The sequence below is a fragment of the Schistocerca nitens genome, chromosome 4 (assembly GCF_023898315.1).
Source record: "Schistocerca nitens isolate TAMUIC-IGC-003100 chromosome 4, iqSchNite1.1, whole genome shotgun sequence".
In the NCBI taxonomy this organism is placed as follows: domain Eukaryota; kingdom Metazoa; phylum Arthropoda; class Insecta; order Orthoptera; family Acrididae; genus Schistocerca; species Schistocerca nitens.
Genome location: NC_064617.1, coordinates 594,512,532 through 594,528,721, shown reverse-complemented (window position 1 = coordinate 594,528,721; position 16,190 = coordinate 594,512,532). Strand labels below are relative to the sequence as shown.

Genomic DNA, 16,190 nt, shown 5'->3' with positions numbered 1-16,190 from the left:
TAGCCATGTCCTTAAATGGTTTTATTTGAATGGTCTTGCTCTCAGTTTTAAGAAGACGTAATATATACAGTTCTGGACATCTAGAGGTACTACACCAATTAAAAGGGTAACACATGGTGAGGAAATAATAAATATGATGGAAACTTCAATAATTTTAGGTGTCCATATTGATGAGAATTTACTCTTGAAAAGGACATTTTAGAACTAAAACAACTTAGTTCATCCACTTTTCCGCTTAGAATCATTGCAAATTTTGGGGAGAGACAAATCAGTAATTTGAGATATTTTGCATATATTCATTCAATAATGCCATATGGAATAATATTCTGTGGTAACTCATCTTTAAAAAAGAAAATATTCATTGCTCAAAAATATGCTGTAAGAATAATATGTAGACATCTGTCTATGGAGTTGGGCATTCTGCCACTGCTTCAAAATATGTGTATTCTCTCATGAAGTTTGTTGTAAATAATCCACTGGAGTTCAAAAGTAATAATGATGTACATAATTATAATAGCACAAGGAAAAATAACATTCATTACTCCACATTAAGGTTGTCAGGTGCACAATGCTGCAACTAAAACTCTTGATATGGATAATGACCCATGGAATGTGAAGCTATCTAAATAACTCCCACAGAAGCTTCTGATTTGGTCAGCCATGCACCTCTCTTGGCGGAACTGAGAACATGCATATCATGAACACATCTCTTAAACTCCTTTCTGTGTACCTAAAAAGCTGTAAACAATGCACAAATATAAATTATCAAAATGGAGCGAGGAAGACGAACATTCAGCGTATCAGACTGAAATAGTGATGCAGGGTATGCCACATTGGTCAATACTGGGATCATTTATTTTTCTTGTGTATGTATGTGATATTGTACAACCTTCTTATTCCAAATTAATTACTTATGCTGATGACAGCTCCATGCTGTTTCATGTTGACAATGAGGTGGACATAACATTTTTGTCAACACATGGGCTGTCAGAAGTTACTACCGTATTTACTCGAATCTAAGCCGCGCTTTTTTTCCGGTTTTTGTAATCCAGAAAACCACCTGCGGCTTAGAATCCAGTGCAAAGCAAGCGGATGTTGGTAGGTGCCGCCACAACTAACTTCTGCCATCGAATATACACTCCTGGAAATTGAAATAAGAACACCGTGAATTCATTGTCCCAGGAAGGGGAAACTTTATTGACACATTCCTGGGGTCAGATATATCACATGATCACACTGACAGAACCACAGGCACATAGACACAGGCAACAGAGCATGCACAATGTCGGCACTAGTACAGTGTATATCCACCTTTCGCAGCAATGCAGGCTGCTATTCTCCCATGGAGACGATCGTAGAGATGCTGGATGTAGCCCTGTGGAACGGCTTGCCATGCCATTTCCACCTGGCGCCTCAGTTGGACCAGCGTTCGTGCTGGACGTGCAGACCGCGTGAGATGCCGCTTCATCCAGTCCCAAACATGCTCAATGTGGGACAGATCCGGAGATCTTGCTGGCCAGGGTAGTTGACTTACACCTTCTAGAGCACGTTGGGTGGCACGGGATACATGCAGACGTGCATTGTCCTGTTGGAACAGCAAGTTCCCTTGCCGGTCTAGGAATGGTAGAACGATGGGTTCGATGATGGTTTGGATGTACCGTGCACTATTCAGTGTCCCCTCGACGATCACCAGTGGTGTACGGCCAGTGTAGGAGACCGCTCCCCACACCATGATGTCGGGTGTTGGCCCTGTGTGCCTCGGTCTTATGCAGTCCTGATTGTGGCGCTCACCTGCACGGCGCCAAACACGCATACGACCATCATTGGCACCAAGGCAGAAGCGACTCTCATCGCTGAAGACGACACGTCTCCATTCGTCCCTCCATTCACGCCTGTCACGACACCACTGGAGGCGGGCTGCACGATGTTGGGGCGTGAGCAGAAGACGGCCTAACGGTGTGCGGGACCGTAGCCCAGCTTCATGGAGACGGTTGCGAATGGTCCTCGCTGATACCCCAGGAGCAACAGTGTCCCTAATTTGCTGGGAAGTGGCGGTGCGGTCCCCTACGGCACTGCGTAGGATCCTACGGTCTTGGCGTGCATCCGTGCGTCGCTGCGGTCCGGTCCCAGGTCGACGGGCACGTGCACCTTCCGCCGACCACTGGCGACAACATTGATGTACTGTGGAGACCTCACGCCCCACGTGTTGAGCAATTCGGCGGTACATCCACCCGGCCTCCCGCATGCCCACTATACGCCCTCGCTCAAAGTCCGTCAACTGCACATACGGTTCACGTCCACGCTGTCGCGGCATGCTATCAGTGTTAAAGACTGCGATGGAGCTCCGTATGCCACGGCAAACTGGCTGACACTGACGGCGGCGGTGCACAAATGCTGCGCAGCTAGCGCCATTCGACGGCCAACACCGCGGTTCCTGGTGTGTCCGCTGTGCCGTGCGTGTGATCATTGCTTGTACAGCCCTCTCGCAGTGTCCGGAGCAAGTATGGTGGGTCTGACACACCGGTGTCAATGTGTTCTTTTTTCCATTTCCAGGAGTGTATGTAGCGCCACACAGGCATGCTTTGTAGGCACAAAGATAAATACTGGCACCAAAATCTTTGCGTCAGTAAATAAATTAAAAAAAAAAAAGTGAAGACGAGCCTTTTTCCTCCGCCCGGAGTTTCGACCACTGCATTTTGGTACATTATCCAACGAAGTAACTACAAATTCTGTATTGTTGATCTTCGCATGTAGCAGCATTTCAATGTACTACGAAAATCCGACTGGCAAGACTGTTTGGGATGTTTGTCAATATGGCCAACTCTACGTTATGAATTTTTTCCTACCTGTGAGAAGAGATGGTTGCTAATAGGAGCTTTTATGAATTGTGAATCACATGTAGTATTCTCTTCGCCAAACATTTTGCCATGTATTGTTTCGTGTTTGCTACTATCTCATTTAAATCCTGTCTGCCTAATAAACTACGAAACTAGAGTGAGACAACAGCAAACGCGGAAGAATATACACATCATGTCATGTTTATATTCGTATTATTCTTATGCCTGATAGTGATACAGTCAGAAATGAAGCACAGCAACTGACTAGATTTTTAAATCTAAGATGACTAATTTCTGTGCAGAATGTAATGAACTAAAGAGGCGCCTGCAAAGATTTTGGAACGGAGAAAAAGTTTCGCTAAAATTTCGTTCAGAACATCATCTATCATACGCAGTCTATTATTTGGTTCTTGTTGATCATTATCAAAGAAAGCAGTAGTGTAAGTAACAACAAATGTTTCGCTAATGAGACGACTCCTCTCTATTTTTTATTTGTAAGCGGCGGTAGCGCGCACAAAAGCAAGCCACGCCGCGAGCGGCGACAGGCCGTAAACACACACTATCAGAATGCGACAAACCATGCATGACACAGTGCAGTAATGCATTTTCAGCTTAGAGTGACGTAAACACCAATAACAAAGAGAACGGCACTTATCAAATCAAAGAAAAATAAGCAATCAATTCAAACCAGACGTAGCACGTGAAAAAGGAAGGATATCGGTATAAATACGGACGGAGCGCGTGACGCGTAGCAATGGCTACCTGGTAAACCGTAACTGCTAAGCTTACGACTCGAACCAAACTACTGCAGCAGTATCGTCATTCATTCGACCTAAATTGTGTCTCATATTACAACTAGACGAACTTTGTTTCGATTTGGAGGTGCAACCAAAATCTTTTCTCTCCCCTTGAATTTTGAGTCTCAAATTTCAGGTGCGGCTTAGATTCGGAAAAATTTTTTTCCTTGATTTCGAGTCTCATTTTTCAGGTGCAGCTTATATTCGAGTGCGGCTTAGATTCGAGTAAATACGGTAAATATTGTAGTAACCAGGGCCTAAAAATCAATACCACAAAATAATAGCTACTGTAATTCAAAGCAGGCAACCCTTGCCATAGATGTGTAGCAATATTTGTGGAATTTCATGTGCAGACAATGAAGACTGTACGTATCTTGGTCTGTACTTACATGTCAATCCTTGATTGGAAAACAATGTTAATAGTGTATGCAGGAAAATAATAAGTGTATTGTACTTTCTTAGTCAACTCACCAGCATTGTGTGTAATAAAATGCTGAAAACAGTATACTGTGGGACAGTTTTCCTATTTGTAAGGTATGGGATAAAACTGTGGAGCTTTGCCACTGATACACACTTGAACAGAATATTCGTGCCACAAAAGAGAGCTATTAGGCTGATATACATGGTCTCTCTCTCTCTCTCTCTCTCACTGTGTGTATATATATATATATATATATATATATATATATATATATATATATATATATATATATTATACAGGAGCTGCTGAGTCACGGAAACGGGCAATTAAAAGACTGTGATACATTTAAACTTTCAGCCAGAGAATGGTCATGTGTGTGCGTATGTGTGTGTGTGTGTGTGTGTGTGTGTGTGTGTGTGTGTGTATTAGAGTGTGTACGTGTCTTCTGTTGTAGATGAAGGCCTTTGGGTGAAAACTGAAATGTAGTAGTAGTCTTTTCATTGTGCCTGTCTGCGAATCAACTTCTCTTTCGTATTGCGAGTAGCTATCTATCTTTTGATAATATTGTTAGTATTCCATAGTGGACTTCTCATTGTTTAAAACAAAATTAAAATATTTTCTTATGAATGAATGTCTGTATTCATGTTTGGACATGATTTGTTATGTATTAAATGTTTGCACAAAAATATGATACATACTATACCTTTGTAAACAGTATGGCACTTCCAAAAGTCATTGTATTATTACTATATTACTATTCAACAAGGAAGGTGAATAAAAATAAAACTTTAAAAAATGTAGACTGTTGGGAAACTGGTGTGTTACAGATGAACTAATGAGAATATTTTGCAGTGAGTTCAGTATAAGCTTAGTAAATTTTATGCTATACAACATGAAATAAATATAGAGAAAAATATTACTCCTCAAGTAGCCTGCATGAATTATTTGAGGAGAAATCATTTCAGTGTACTATATTTGTTAAACTGTTACCAGATTCTTGGTAAGAATGTCTAGCAACAAGTTAACACAGTATGTACTATTCCGAACACTATTTACAACATAATAGCATGATCCCAATTCGTATGGTTTAACTTGTGGAATACAGTACACAAATTTTTGACAGTTCTGTATAACGGTTCAAAAATGGAGAACATTGTCTTTAATAATATCACGTACTTATAAATTTGATCAAATTGTTTGTACACTTATTTCATCTACTGATATGAGTTCCCTCATTCTGTTTCTCTATCTGTATCTTAACTGTTGTTTACCTCTGTTTCATACTCTTCTGTATAGTAATCCCTCTTCTGTATACTAATCCATCTGTATGATTGCTTTCTTGTATCCTTAAAATATATTATGCTGCTGGTTAGTCATTGTCTTCAGCAGAATTTTGTTTTCCTTTGTCCTCCCAAGACAGTTCCATTATATCTTTCCATATTTTTCATATTATTTAATTTTACTGTCTGAAGTAAGTAGCTACTTTTTCAGAAGTTTTTGTGAAGCACTGTGTTTTACTCCATCTTCCTCTGTCCTGAGTGTCATCTACATTCAACATTTGTTTTACAATATCAAGAACCCATATCATCTCATTGTTTGATGTGTGTCAGTGGTTCTTTATTTTCCTCGGGGTTATTTTCAAGAGTAGAATGATCAAGTTCTGATAGTTTCAGCAAGGAAATTGTTTCTTAATACTTTGAGCAAATCAGTGAGCTTCATCTTTGTTGAGTGAGATTCCTGGCTATGAATGTGCCATCATTGTCATTTCCTTGACTTGGATTTTAACTTTGTGCAACAAAAGAAACATTTTGCATTCAACACAAGTAGTTTTCTAAATATCTTTAGTGAAAATACCCCAAAGCTGGTATTGTTTGTTCGTGTTTGTTACATGGATTGTCATCTAATATGTTTTCTGGCTGTAGTACAACAATCAGTACCACAGAAAAAAAATCTCATGGTGATTAATAAATGCTACTTTATCCAGTCAGAAAAGAGAAGTTCTGTAATTTTAATGAATATCTCAATGAGTTCAGAGGCTTTCTTACATACATCTCATTCTCATATATGTAGACCACCATACAGTTCCAGTTGTGGCAAAGTCTTATGTCTACTAATTTGAAAGGTTTGTCAACCTTCCCATTGTCTTTTTTATCCTTTACTTCGTATCTTGTTTTAGAAACACATGACTCGAAATATATGATAGATTTGTTTTTAATATACATGACATTGATCTATGAGGCAACCATTTCCATCTTCTAAGCAATATCTTTATTACGTTATAATACCACAAACTTAAATGCTTTAAAGATTGTTATGATATCTCAAATACATTAATGTTGTTATTGATTAAAAAGCTCCCATCCAAAAACACACACACACACACACACACACACACACACACACACACACACACACATATATATATATATATATATATATATATATATATATATATATATATATATATATATATATATATATATATAACAGAGGGAAACATTCCACGTGGAAAGATCTCTGCCCAAACTCTTTGTCTTTAAATATGTCTGCTTGTGTCTGTATGTGTGGATGGATATGTGTGTGTGTGCGAGTGTATACCTGTCCTTTTTTCCCCCTAAGGTAAGTCTTTCCGCTCCCGGGATTGGAATGACTCCTTACCCTCTCCCTTAAAACCCACATCCTTTCGTCTTTCCCTCTCCTTCCCTCTTTCCTGATGAGGCAACAGTTTGTTGCGAAAGCTTGAATTTTGTGTGTATATTTGTGTTTGTTTGTGTGTCTATCGACCTGCCAGCGCTTTTGTTTGGTAAGTCTCATCATATATAAGTCTGAACTTTCAGGAAACACTCCTAAGGCATAGAGGAAGGAAATATGTTATATGGAAATGGGTTCATAAACACTTTATTTCTGTGTACTTCCCTTCATAATCACAACTGGTTTGAATCATACTTAACAAACAGAATTTAAAACATGTGTTCTGAATAATTTAAATAATGTTGGAAAGAGAAAAATTTTTGTGACAAGGGACAAACCATGAAGAGAGTCAACAAGGTTTAAGTTTGGGGCCACTCCTATTAATTATTATGGGATTATGAGAATCTTCATGAAATCACGCAATCACACCATCAACAAAGTGTTTCTGTCATTATTTGTGCGGGAATTGTTGGTGATTGCCTGTTAGGGCCTTGCGTTCTTCCACCCAGGATCAGTGAAGAAACTTACCATGCTTTCTTAGAGAACACCCTACCTCTTCTGCTAGGGCATATTCCATGAAGAATACGACAATGTGTACTTCATACATGATGGAGCTCTTCCTCATTTTAGCATTAATGTTTGTATGCTTCTAAATAACGGACTCCATGATGGATGGGTCGGTAGAGTGACATCAGTTTCTTGGCCTCCATGTTCTGCAGACCTAAATCCACAGGACTTTTTATTTATGAAGGCATTTGAAAGCTTTTGTGTTCAGAACACCAGGACAAGATGTACAGAGTCTTTGTCCCTGTATTGTGGGAGGCTGTGAAACAATACATAATTCTCCAGGAATACATTATCACATCAGGGATTCAGTGCGATGGAGTGTTGACACACATATTCTTGCTAACAGAGATCATGTTTAACATTTCATTAAGCAAAGTGCTTCATACTTTGCTGATACATACTTTTCCTGTGTTTCCCGTAATTAATGTGTTGAAAAGATGTAGAAAATGAGCTTAACATGGAAATAAAGTGTGTTCTGGACCCATGCCCATATAACATATTTTATTACTCTTGTGTGAGGAAAGTTTCCTGAAAGTATACAATTATATGCATGCACAGAGTTGGGATGAGTTTGCATTAAGTGAGTTCATGGTGTAAGAAACAATGCTTAGTAAAGATACAGACAGATAGTTAATAGTTAGTATAATTACCGATAGATAGTATAATTGATTTAATATACTTTATGACAATAAAAGAGAATGGAATGAGAATGGTATAAAATTAAACTGAATACATTTTCTGCTTTTCCATGTGAGTGAAAGAAAAAAACATAACAGAAAAGATTGAGAGCTTTTTATTAGTTTATACTCTAACTATTAATCAAATCTTTTCTCTAGTAATTTGGGTAGCAGGAAGTCAATGTAATATCAGTACTCATAAAATATGCAGCTATTTTGAGTTTTGAATCTTATTATAATATTGTTTGGGAATGTTATACATGAATAGACCTTGTAAAAATATTGGAACGGTCTAAAAAGAGAGTCATGTTGACAATTTCATTATACCTATTCTGAAGTGACATAAGGAACTGATTCAGTTCCTCATTTACATTCACAGATTGAGAAATTAGCAGAAATTAATGTGTTAGCTTTGGTAGAAGAGGTAGGAGGGATGAGAAGGAACACAATGAATAGATAAAATGAGAGCATGAAAGCGAAAGATGAGGTAATGTGGAGAATGAGCGAAAAAGGTGAAAAAAGAAGAAGGGGCAAAATGTGAAATATACAAAGAGGAAGCAAGCAAAGGATGAGATAAAATGACAAAAGAAATAAGGAAAGAGATGTGATTTATAAGAGTTGATGGCATGTAAATATATATTAAATTCAAATATAACTGTTTAAAAAACAGCCAGAAGGATAGCCACATTTGAAAGTCAAAAGAAATAGCATAATAATGCCTCTATTTGTTCTCTATATTAGTTCCCACCTTTCTCTTTACATCACTTAGAACATTATTTCTTTAATTAACAGGAATTTTCTGTGCCGTGAAAAGAATATATAGTACCATGTATCAACAAAAATGTTTATTGTGAATCTGCTTCTTCCAGACTTTTCATGACTGAAACATATAGCAATTTTTATACAAATGCAAAATGATTGTCCTAACCACCATTCTGTGAGTGACAAATACAACTGAAGGGTGTAATATCTTCTATGTTGGGTAGTTGGTCTGAAGTCCTGCGGTATTTTGTTGTGGTGAATTAATAGTGGAGGCTAAATCTTAACCTATACATTCTTGAGCACATAGGAAAAACGTAAATATGTAAACTTACTTGTAACAGTGATTTCTGATTTTTTGGCATAACTGAGTGTGATATCTTTTGAGATTCTATCTAAGTTGATGATTCCATTTTCATGTACAATGTTTCAACTAGGTCAGTCAATGAAATATTGTCCTTAAAAATGACATTGTGAACTTTATTGGAAATTCTGAAAGATACCACCTGTATTTGTAATTGTTGTTTACTAAATTACATAAACACACATTCTTGGATAAATCCCTAAGTACAGTACTCTGCATTTATTACACTCTACAAAGTATCTGTTATATCTGACTAGAGATAGTCAATATCAGTAGTTCGTATCATAACAGAAAATGTGATAGGTCACATGGATAAATGCTCTAGAGTTTGTTGCAGTGAATCTATACACATGTAGCTCATTATGTGGTTCAATAAGTACTTCATTTTATCATACTGTGGACTAATAATTTGTCTTTAGCCTGCACCATCTAAAGTTGCTATTGAATAAGACTGTTTCTTGCAATAAACTGATCTTCCTCTCTTTTTCTCCTATCCAGTTCTTTGTACGGTTGGATCACATTCGCAAATGCTTCACTCAGAAAGGTGGAATCTTCGTCTTGGAAGAATATAGTAAGTGCATTAAGTTGTAGAAACATCCAAAAGACTGGCTTTGCTTGCCATTTCAAAAACATGTGCCGATTACTATGTTTCTTCATCATGTTAAATACTGCTATTCTTCCTGCTTGTGTATCAAAAACAACTGTGTATTTGGAATATTGATTAATTTTTTCAAGGACTCTGTTATTTCATGTGTGTTATGGATAATCATCATACCTGTTTTCGCTCTATTTTGACAACATGTGCTGATTTTGTTGGTAAAAATATCATTTATGTTCTGTAATATATTGTAATAGCGTACATAATAAGTCATTTGTTTGCTCTCTTCGATTCACAGACCCCAAGACAAGACAGGTGATACAGAGGAGGTACAAGTCTTCAATGGTAAGTGACAAAAATATTCTTGCAACAACAACATGTATACTTTGATTTAGTCTCTTTTTATTAATCTGACTTACTGACCTTGATTTCCTTATTTGTGTTTAGTTTACATTTTAGACTTTTCATTCTGATTCTAGGATAGTGAATTGAACCTGGCTGTCCATCGTGTGATATCTGTAAAGGTTGCACAAAGCATGCTGCTCTCCGAACGACCCCTCGCATGATATATGAAACTGCTCTCTCATTGTCGTAAGCTTTTCTGTTTTTGTTGTTTATATGCACTAGCACTTTCTGTTTGAATGTATTATATTTTGTATTATTTTGCATAGTTTCTGTTTCTCCTTGCATTAACTTCAAAGAATTTTTATTTTCGTATATATTAATCAGTTCGGTGGCGGGAGGGGGGGGGGGGGGGAAGAAGAAAAAACCACAATATAAGGCACTGGTATTCCATTAATTACTGGATTTCCAATTGGTTTGCTCGAGTGTCAATTAAACATGATCAGAAATACATTTATTGAATAATACAATATTTAATAAATGCTTATGTGCAAAAATACCAAATGTTAAGGCAAATTAGAATGTCACATATGACTTGAGAAAAATCTGAAATGAAAGAAGGGAGTGAAAGAAAGGAGACATCATAAATGCTTTAATTACTTTGAGCATGAATTTTTCGTGTATTAGTTTAGTTATTGCCTTTAGCTTATTCATACAGGCAATACACAGATTTGATGAACAATGTGGGAGTGTGTGTGTGCATGCACACAGAGACAGATAAAACGCACACACACACACACACACACACACACACACACACACACACACACACACACACACACACACACAAATTAAAGACATGTTAATGAATTAACCAAACAGTACAGTCAAGACTCTCCTTAATGTAAATTAAAATTTATGAAGGTACTTTCTTCATTCATTATGGTGGTGTTAGGTATCAATGTCTGCAGTGGCAATATGCTTGAGGAGTGCATTGTACAGTCTCTGATTCTGCATTACTAACAGATCCTGTAATATATATTGAAAATTGATGGCCATGCTTCACAAGTTTGTGTATGACTCCCATAAATTCATGTCATTTGGGGCACTGAAAGAAAACATAATCTTTATTATCCAAATTTCTACAGATTTTGCCAAATATGCCTATTTTAAGACAAATTATTGAAGAAACATGGTGCATAGAGACAACGTGTAAGGTTTTTCACAGGCTGAGAGCATTGTATGATTTTTTTTGTGTAGTTCTTCACTTTGTGTCTAGTTGCATTCTCCCACCCCCATTGCCAGCATTCTATGATGCCTCTAAACAGTGCCTGTCTGTTATCTGTACTTGTGTTCTCAGTCAGTCATTTACACTGCTTCTGCAGGACACTAGCAAAGGAAGAACTATCCAAAAAATTAACCAGTGTTTCCTCATCCCACCAAAGCCCATCCACTATACTGTGCATCTTAACGCAAGTAAAGTTAAGATTTTTTCTTCTTCTTACATTGATTCCAGCACTTCAATAAACCTGAGTGCAATAAGTTTTTCCATGTTTCTGACATAATACTGAAGTTTGTCTGAGTTACCATACGTACACCAGCTGAGATTGTCAAATAGTATTTGAATCTATTCATCGTATTATGTGATCATGCTCGCCTTGGCCTATGCACTTAACACCCTTTATGATGACTCAGAAATGAGTAATACCCATTTTATGAATAAAGCCACAAAATGATTGGCAACTGGACTACTTGACAGTAATGAACATGTAAGCAAGAAATCCAGTCCTCTAAGGAGTGCCAGATCAACCATTCTCTCCTGAGCAAGACAAGATTTAGCAGATTCTACTCATATTATGATACTACTCTTAATCTAGCATCACATATGGTGATGTCCATTTCAATAAAGAACTTACATTGCTTCACATAAGGTGACCAGACATCCTATATTTTCAGGATTGTTCCTTACTTAGCTTAAGTGTCCCATTGTCCTGACAAAATACATATGGAATGTATATTGCCCTGCTCCAAGGAACATGTAGGATAACCAGATGTGGTCATATGCAAAAGAAAATGCACTCTTTCATTAAGCCAAACTGGATTATACCTACAACTTTCAACTTTCTTGTATCTCAAGACATCTGATGCAAGAAACTGTAACCCATTACTGTGTTTGTGCTAGCCCTACCTGGCACTAATGCTGCTGCAGAAAGAATGTTCCTGTTACAAATGCTTTATGGACTGATGAAAAGAATAGTTTTAATATGGAAACTCAAGGAAACAATTTCAGAATACTTCAGTTGTTGGTTTTTATAAAAGTGTGTTGAAACTATCAAACTCCTGAATGACATGTTCTTCTAGAAAATATAATAAAAAGATTTTCAGGAACTACCCACAGCAAAACTTCCAGGCCAGTTGACAGTGAGAAATAAATAACCTAGGTAAATAATAATCATTTCCATTCCTAGTTAAAGATCTCATTATATTAAAGTGATAGATTGTGTTTTCATGTGACATGAACAAAACAATAAAATATTAACTCGATTAATAATGCAAGTAATTTGTTTTTTGTTAGTGTGAGTTTAAAGAAAAAGGTACAGTGATACATGTAGGTGCACCATAAATCAACACAAATCTACTGTCTAGACACAGCATTAATGAAAGTTTCCACAAAACATATATTCATTTTAGCTTTTAGCTGGATTCCATATGTTGATTTTGGAAATCTGGTCACCACAACTTCACGTTACATTTGTTAAAAATCGGAATGTTGGTCACTGATGGATGTAACTGATCTTTCATTAGATATTCCCATTTATATTATTCAAACATTTCTTTCAATGTATGCTAACAAAAACTGTCAAGTTTTGACAAATTAATTTAATTGGATGGAAAAAAAATCTACCCAGCTAGCGGCAGCAGAACACACACATAAAAGAAAGTTATAATTAGGCAAGCTTTCAAAGTCAGTGGCTCCTTCTTCAGGCAGAAGGGTTGAAGGGGAAGGAAGTGCAGTGAAGGAAAAGGCCTGAAGAGGTCTAGGAAAAGGGGTAGATTTTGGGAAAATCACCTAGAAGTGCGGGTCACAGGAGACTTAATAGAAGGGATGAGAAGGAAAGACTGATTGTTGGGGACTGCATTGGACGAGATATGAAAACTGGAAGAATGGGTAATATGCAAGACAGAATTTACTGTGTAAACATCATGCATGAGTTAATAAAAGTGAGAAGCTAAGTGCATTGTATGTAATGGAGGTGGGAGGAGGCGGTGGTGAAAAATATATATAGATATGGTTATAATAGAGGGAAACAAGCAGACATATTTAAATATGTCTGCTTGTGTCTGTATATGTGTGGATGGATATGTGTGTGTGTGCGAGTGTATACCCGTCCTTTTTTCCCCCTAAGGTAAGTCTTTCCGCTCTCGGGATTGGAATGACTCCTTACCCTCTCCCTTAAAACCCACATCCTTTCGTCTTTCCCTCTCCTTCCCTCTTTCCTGATGAGGCAACTGTTTGTTGCGAAAGCTTGAATTTTGTGTGTATGTTTGTGTTCGTTTGTGTGTCTGTCGACCTGCCAGCACTTTCATTTGGTAAGTCACATCATCTTTGTTTTTAGATATTTTTCCTACGTGGAATGTTTCCCTCTATTATAACCATATCATTAATTTGAACCCAACAATTACGTTTGTTATTGTCGCTGTTGCATTTCGAAATCTTTCCTGTCGTCTTATTTTCTCTTTCTGTTTTTTCCAGTAGTCTCACTTTGTATTCACCTTCCGCTTTTCACCGTAATCTACTATACAATTTTATCCCGCCTATATATACTCAATAATACGTAACCCACTTCCAAACCATAACCAAAAAAATTTTATTTTCCGCTTTCAACACTACCGCTGCTATAAAATCCACCGTTTCTAGTTCAATAACAGCTGCTTTCACTTATTAAACAACCATTTCGGCCAGTTCTAATAACTTTCACTTTATTTCCACTTCCGTTTTTCGCACATCACTGATCATTTTAGCCGCTCCCCACAGGTTTTAACGTCATTATTTCTTCGTCAGACAATTTTTAGCCCCATTTTCGTAATCTTTCACCACAACACCACTCCTTTTAATACGTTTTTTCGAAATTTTCCCGAATTTCTCCGTCCTTTAACGTGTTTTAGCGGCAACACAACCACCTAACCTTTATGCACATCGCTGTCTACCAACCCAAGTTCACCACAGGATCAACTTAACCAACACTTTTTCGCCTTTTCTCATACCAGATCTCCAGTTGCTGGTCTTTAAATATGTCTGCTTGTGTCTGTATATGTGTGGATGGATATGTGTGTGTGTTCGAGTGTATACCCGTCCTTTTTTCCCCCTAAGGTAAGTCTTTCCGCTCCCGGGATTGGAATGACTCCTTACCCTCTCCCTTAAAACCCACATCCTTTCGTCTTTCCCTCTCCTTCCCTCTTTCCTGATGAGGCAACAGTTTGTTGCGAAAGCTTGAATTTTGTGTGTATGTTTGTGTTCGTTTGTGTGTCTGTCGACCTGCCAGCACTTTCATTTGGTAAGTCACATCATCTTTGTTTTTAGATAATATATATAGATAAGTGGATGAAAGATGGAGAAAACTGAAACCAAGTGAAGGAAAGAGTAGTGACTGTGAAGAAATGCTGAGACAGAAGAAATTAATGTCAATTAAGACCAGGTGGATGGTGAGAACCAAGGACAGTTGTAGTGCTAGTTTCCAACTGCAGAGTTGTGAGAAACTGGTATCTTGGGGAAGAATCCATATAGTGCATTTGGTGAAACCGGCAATGAGGTCACTTTGTCATGTTGTAGAACATGCTCTGTAACAGGATATTGCTTGTTGCCAGTATACACCCTCTGCCTATGCCCATTCATTCTAATTGATAAGTTGTTGGTAGTTGTGCTGATGTGAAAGGCCGAGCGGTGTTTAAATAATAGCTGATATATGATACATGTTGTTTCACAGGTGGATCTCTCTTTGACAGTATATGTTTAGCCAGTTACAGGGCTGTTATAGGTGGTGGCAGGAGGGTGCATAGGGCAAGTCTTGCAGGAGGAAGTTCACAGGGGTAGGAGCCATAGGGTAGGCAGATGGGTGCAGAAGGAGCATAGTGTCTGACAAGAATAATGCAGAGATTGGGAGGGTGATGAAGAGCTGTTCTAGATGTGGTGGGCCAAATTTCAGACACAATGGATCTCATATCAGGGCATGATTTTAGGCAGTCTACGTCTACATATACATATATACTCCACTAGACACCAAGTGGTGTGTGGCGGAGAGCACAATTAGCGCCAAAGTCATATTTCCCCCCCTCTGTTCCATTTGCCGATAGCGCGAGGGAAAAACAACTGTCTGAATGTCTCAGTACGAGCTCTAATTTCCCTTATCTTTGAATGGTGATCATTGCGTGATTTGAAAGTTGGTGGTAATAATATGTGCTCTACATCATCAGTGAAGATTGGATTTCAGAATTTAGTGAGCAGCCCCTTCGGTTTAGCACTCCGTCTATCTGCAAGTGTGTCCCACTTCAAACTTTCTATGAGATTTGTAACACTCTCACGATGGCTAAATGTACCAGTCACGAATCTTGCCGCTCTTCTTTGGACCTTCTCAATCTTTTGAATCAGACCCAACTGGTAAGAGTCCCATACAGACAAACAGTACTCCAAGACTGTACGAACTAATGTATTGTAAGCTATTTCCTTTGTTGAAGGACTGCATCGCTTCAGGATTCTACCAATAATCCACAATCTAGAGTTTGCCTTACCCGTTACTTGTGTAATCTGATCATTCCATTTGAGATCATTTCAAATAGTCACACCCAGATACTTGATGGATGTTACCACTTCCAAAGACTGGGCATTTATTTTGTACTCGTACATTAATGGGGATTTTCGCCTTGTTATACGCAGTAGGTTAAACTTACTAATATTGGGAGATAACTGCCAGTCATTACACCACACATTTATTTTCTGCAAATCTTCATTGATTTGTTCACAACTTTTGTGTGATACTACTTTCCTGTAGACTACAGCATCATCAGCAAACATTCTAATACTGCGGTCTATACCATCAACCAGATCGTTTATGTAAATCGTAAAAAGCAGCGGACCTATT

At 37.9% G+C, this 16,190-nt stretch overlaps 1 protein-coding gene across 1 annotated transcript in view; it reads left to right on the top strand.

Moving 5' to 3' along the window:
• Positions 1-16,190, top strand: part of LOC126251375 (MAP kinase-activating death domain protein) — a 595,744-nt gene that overhangs the window by 568,104 nt on the left and 11,450 nt on the right. Inside the window, exons 33-35 of the mRNA XM_049951759.1 lie at positions 9,612-9,684; positions 10,010-10,056; positions 10,191-10,302. Of these exons, the coding sequence (XP_049807716.1) occupies positions 9,612-9,684; positions 10,010-10,056; positions 10,191-10,277 (207 nt within the window). The 3' untranslated portion in view covers positions 10,278-10,302. The remainder of the gene's footprint in view (positions 1-9,611; positions 9,685-10,009; positions 10,057-10,190; positions 10,303-16,190) is intronic.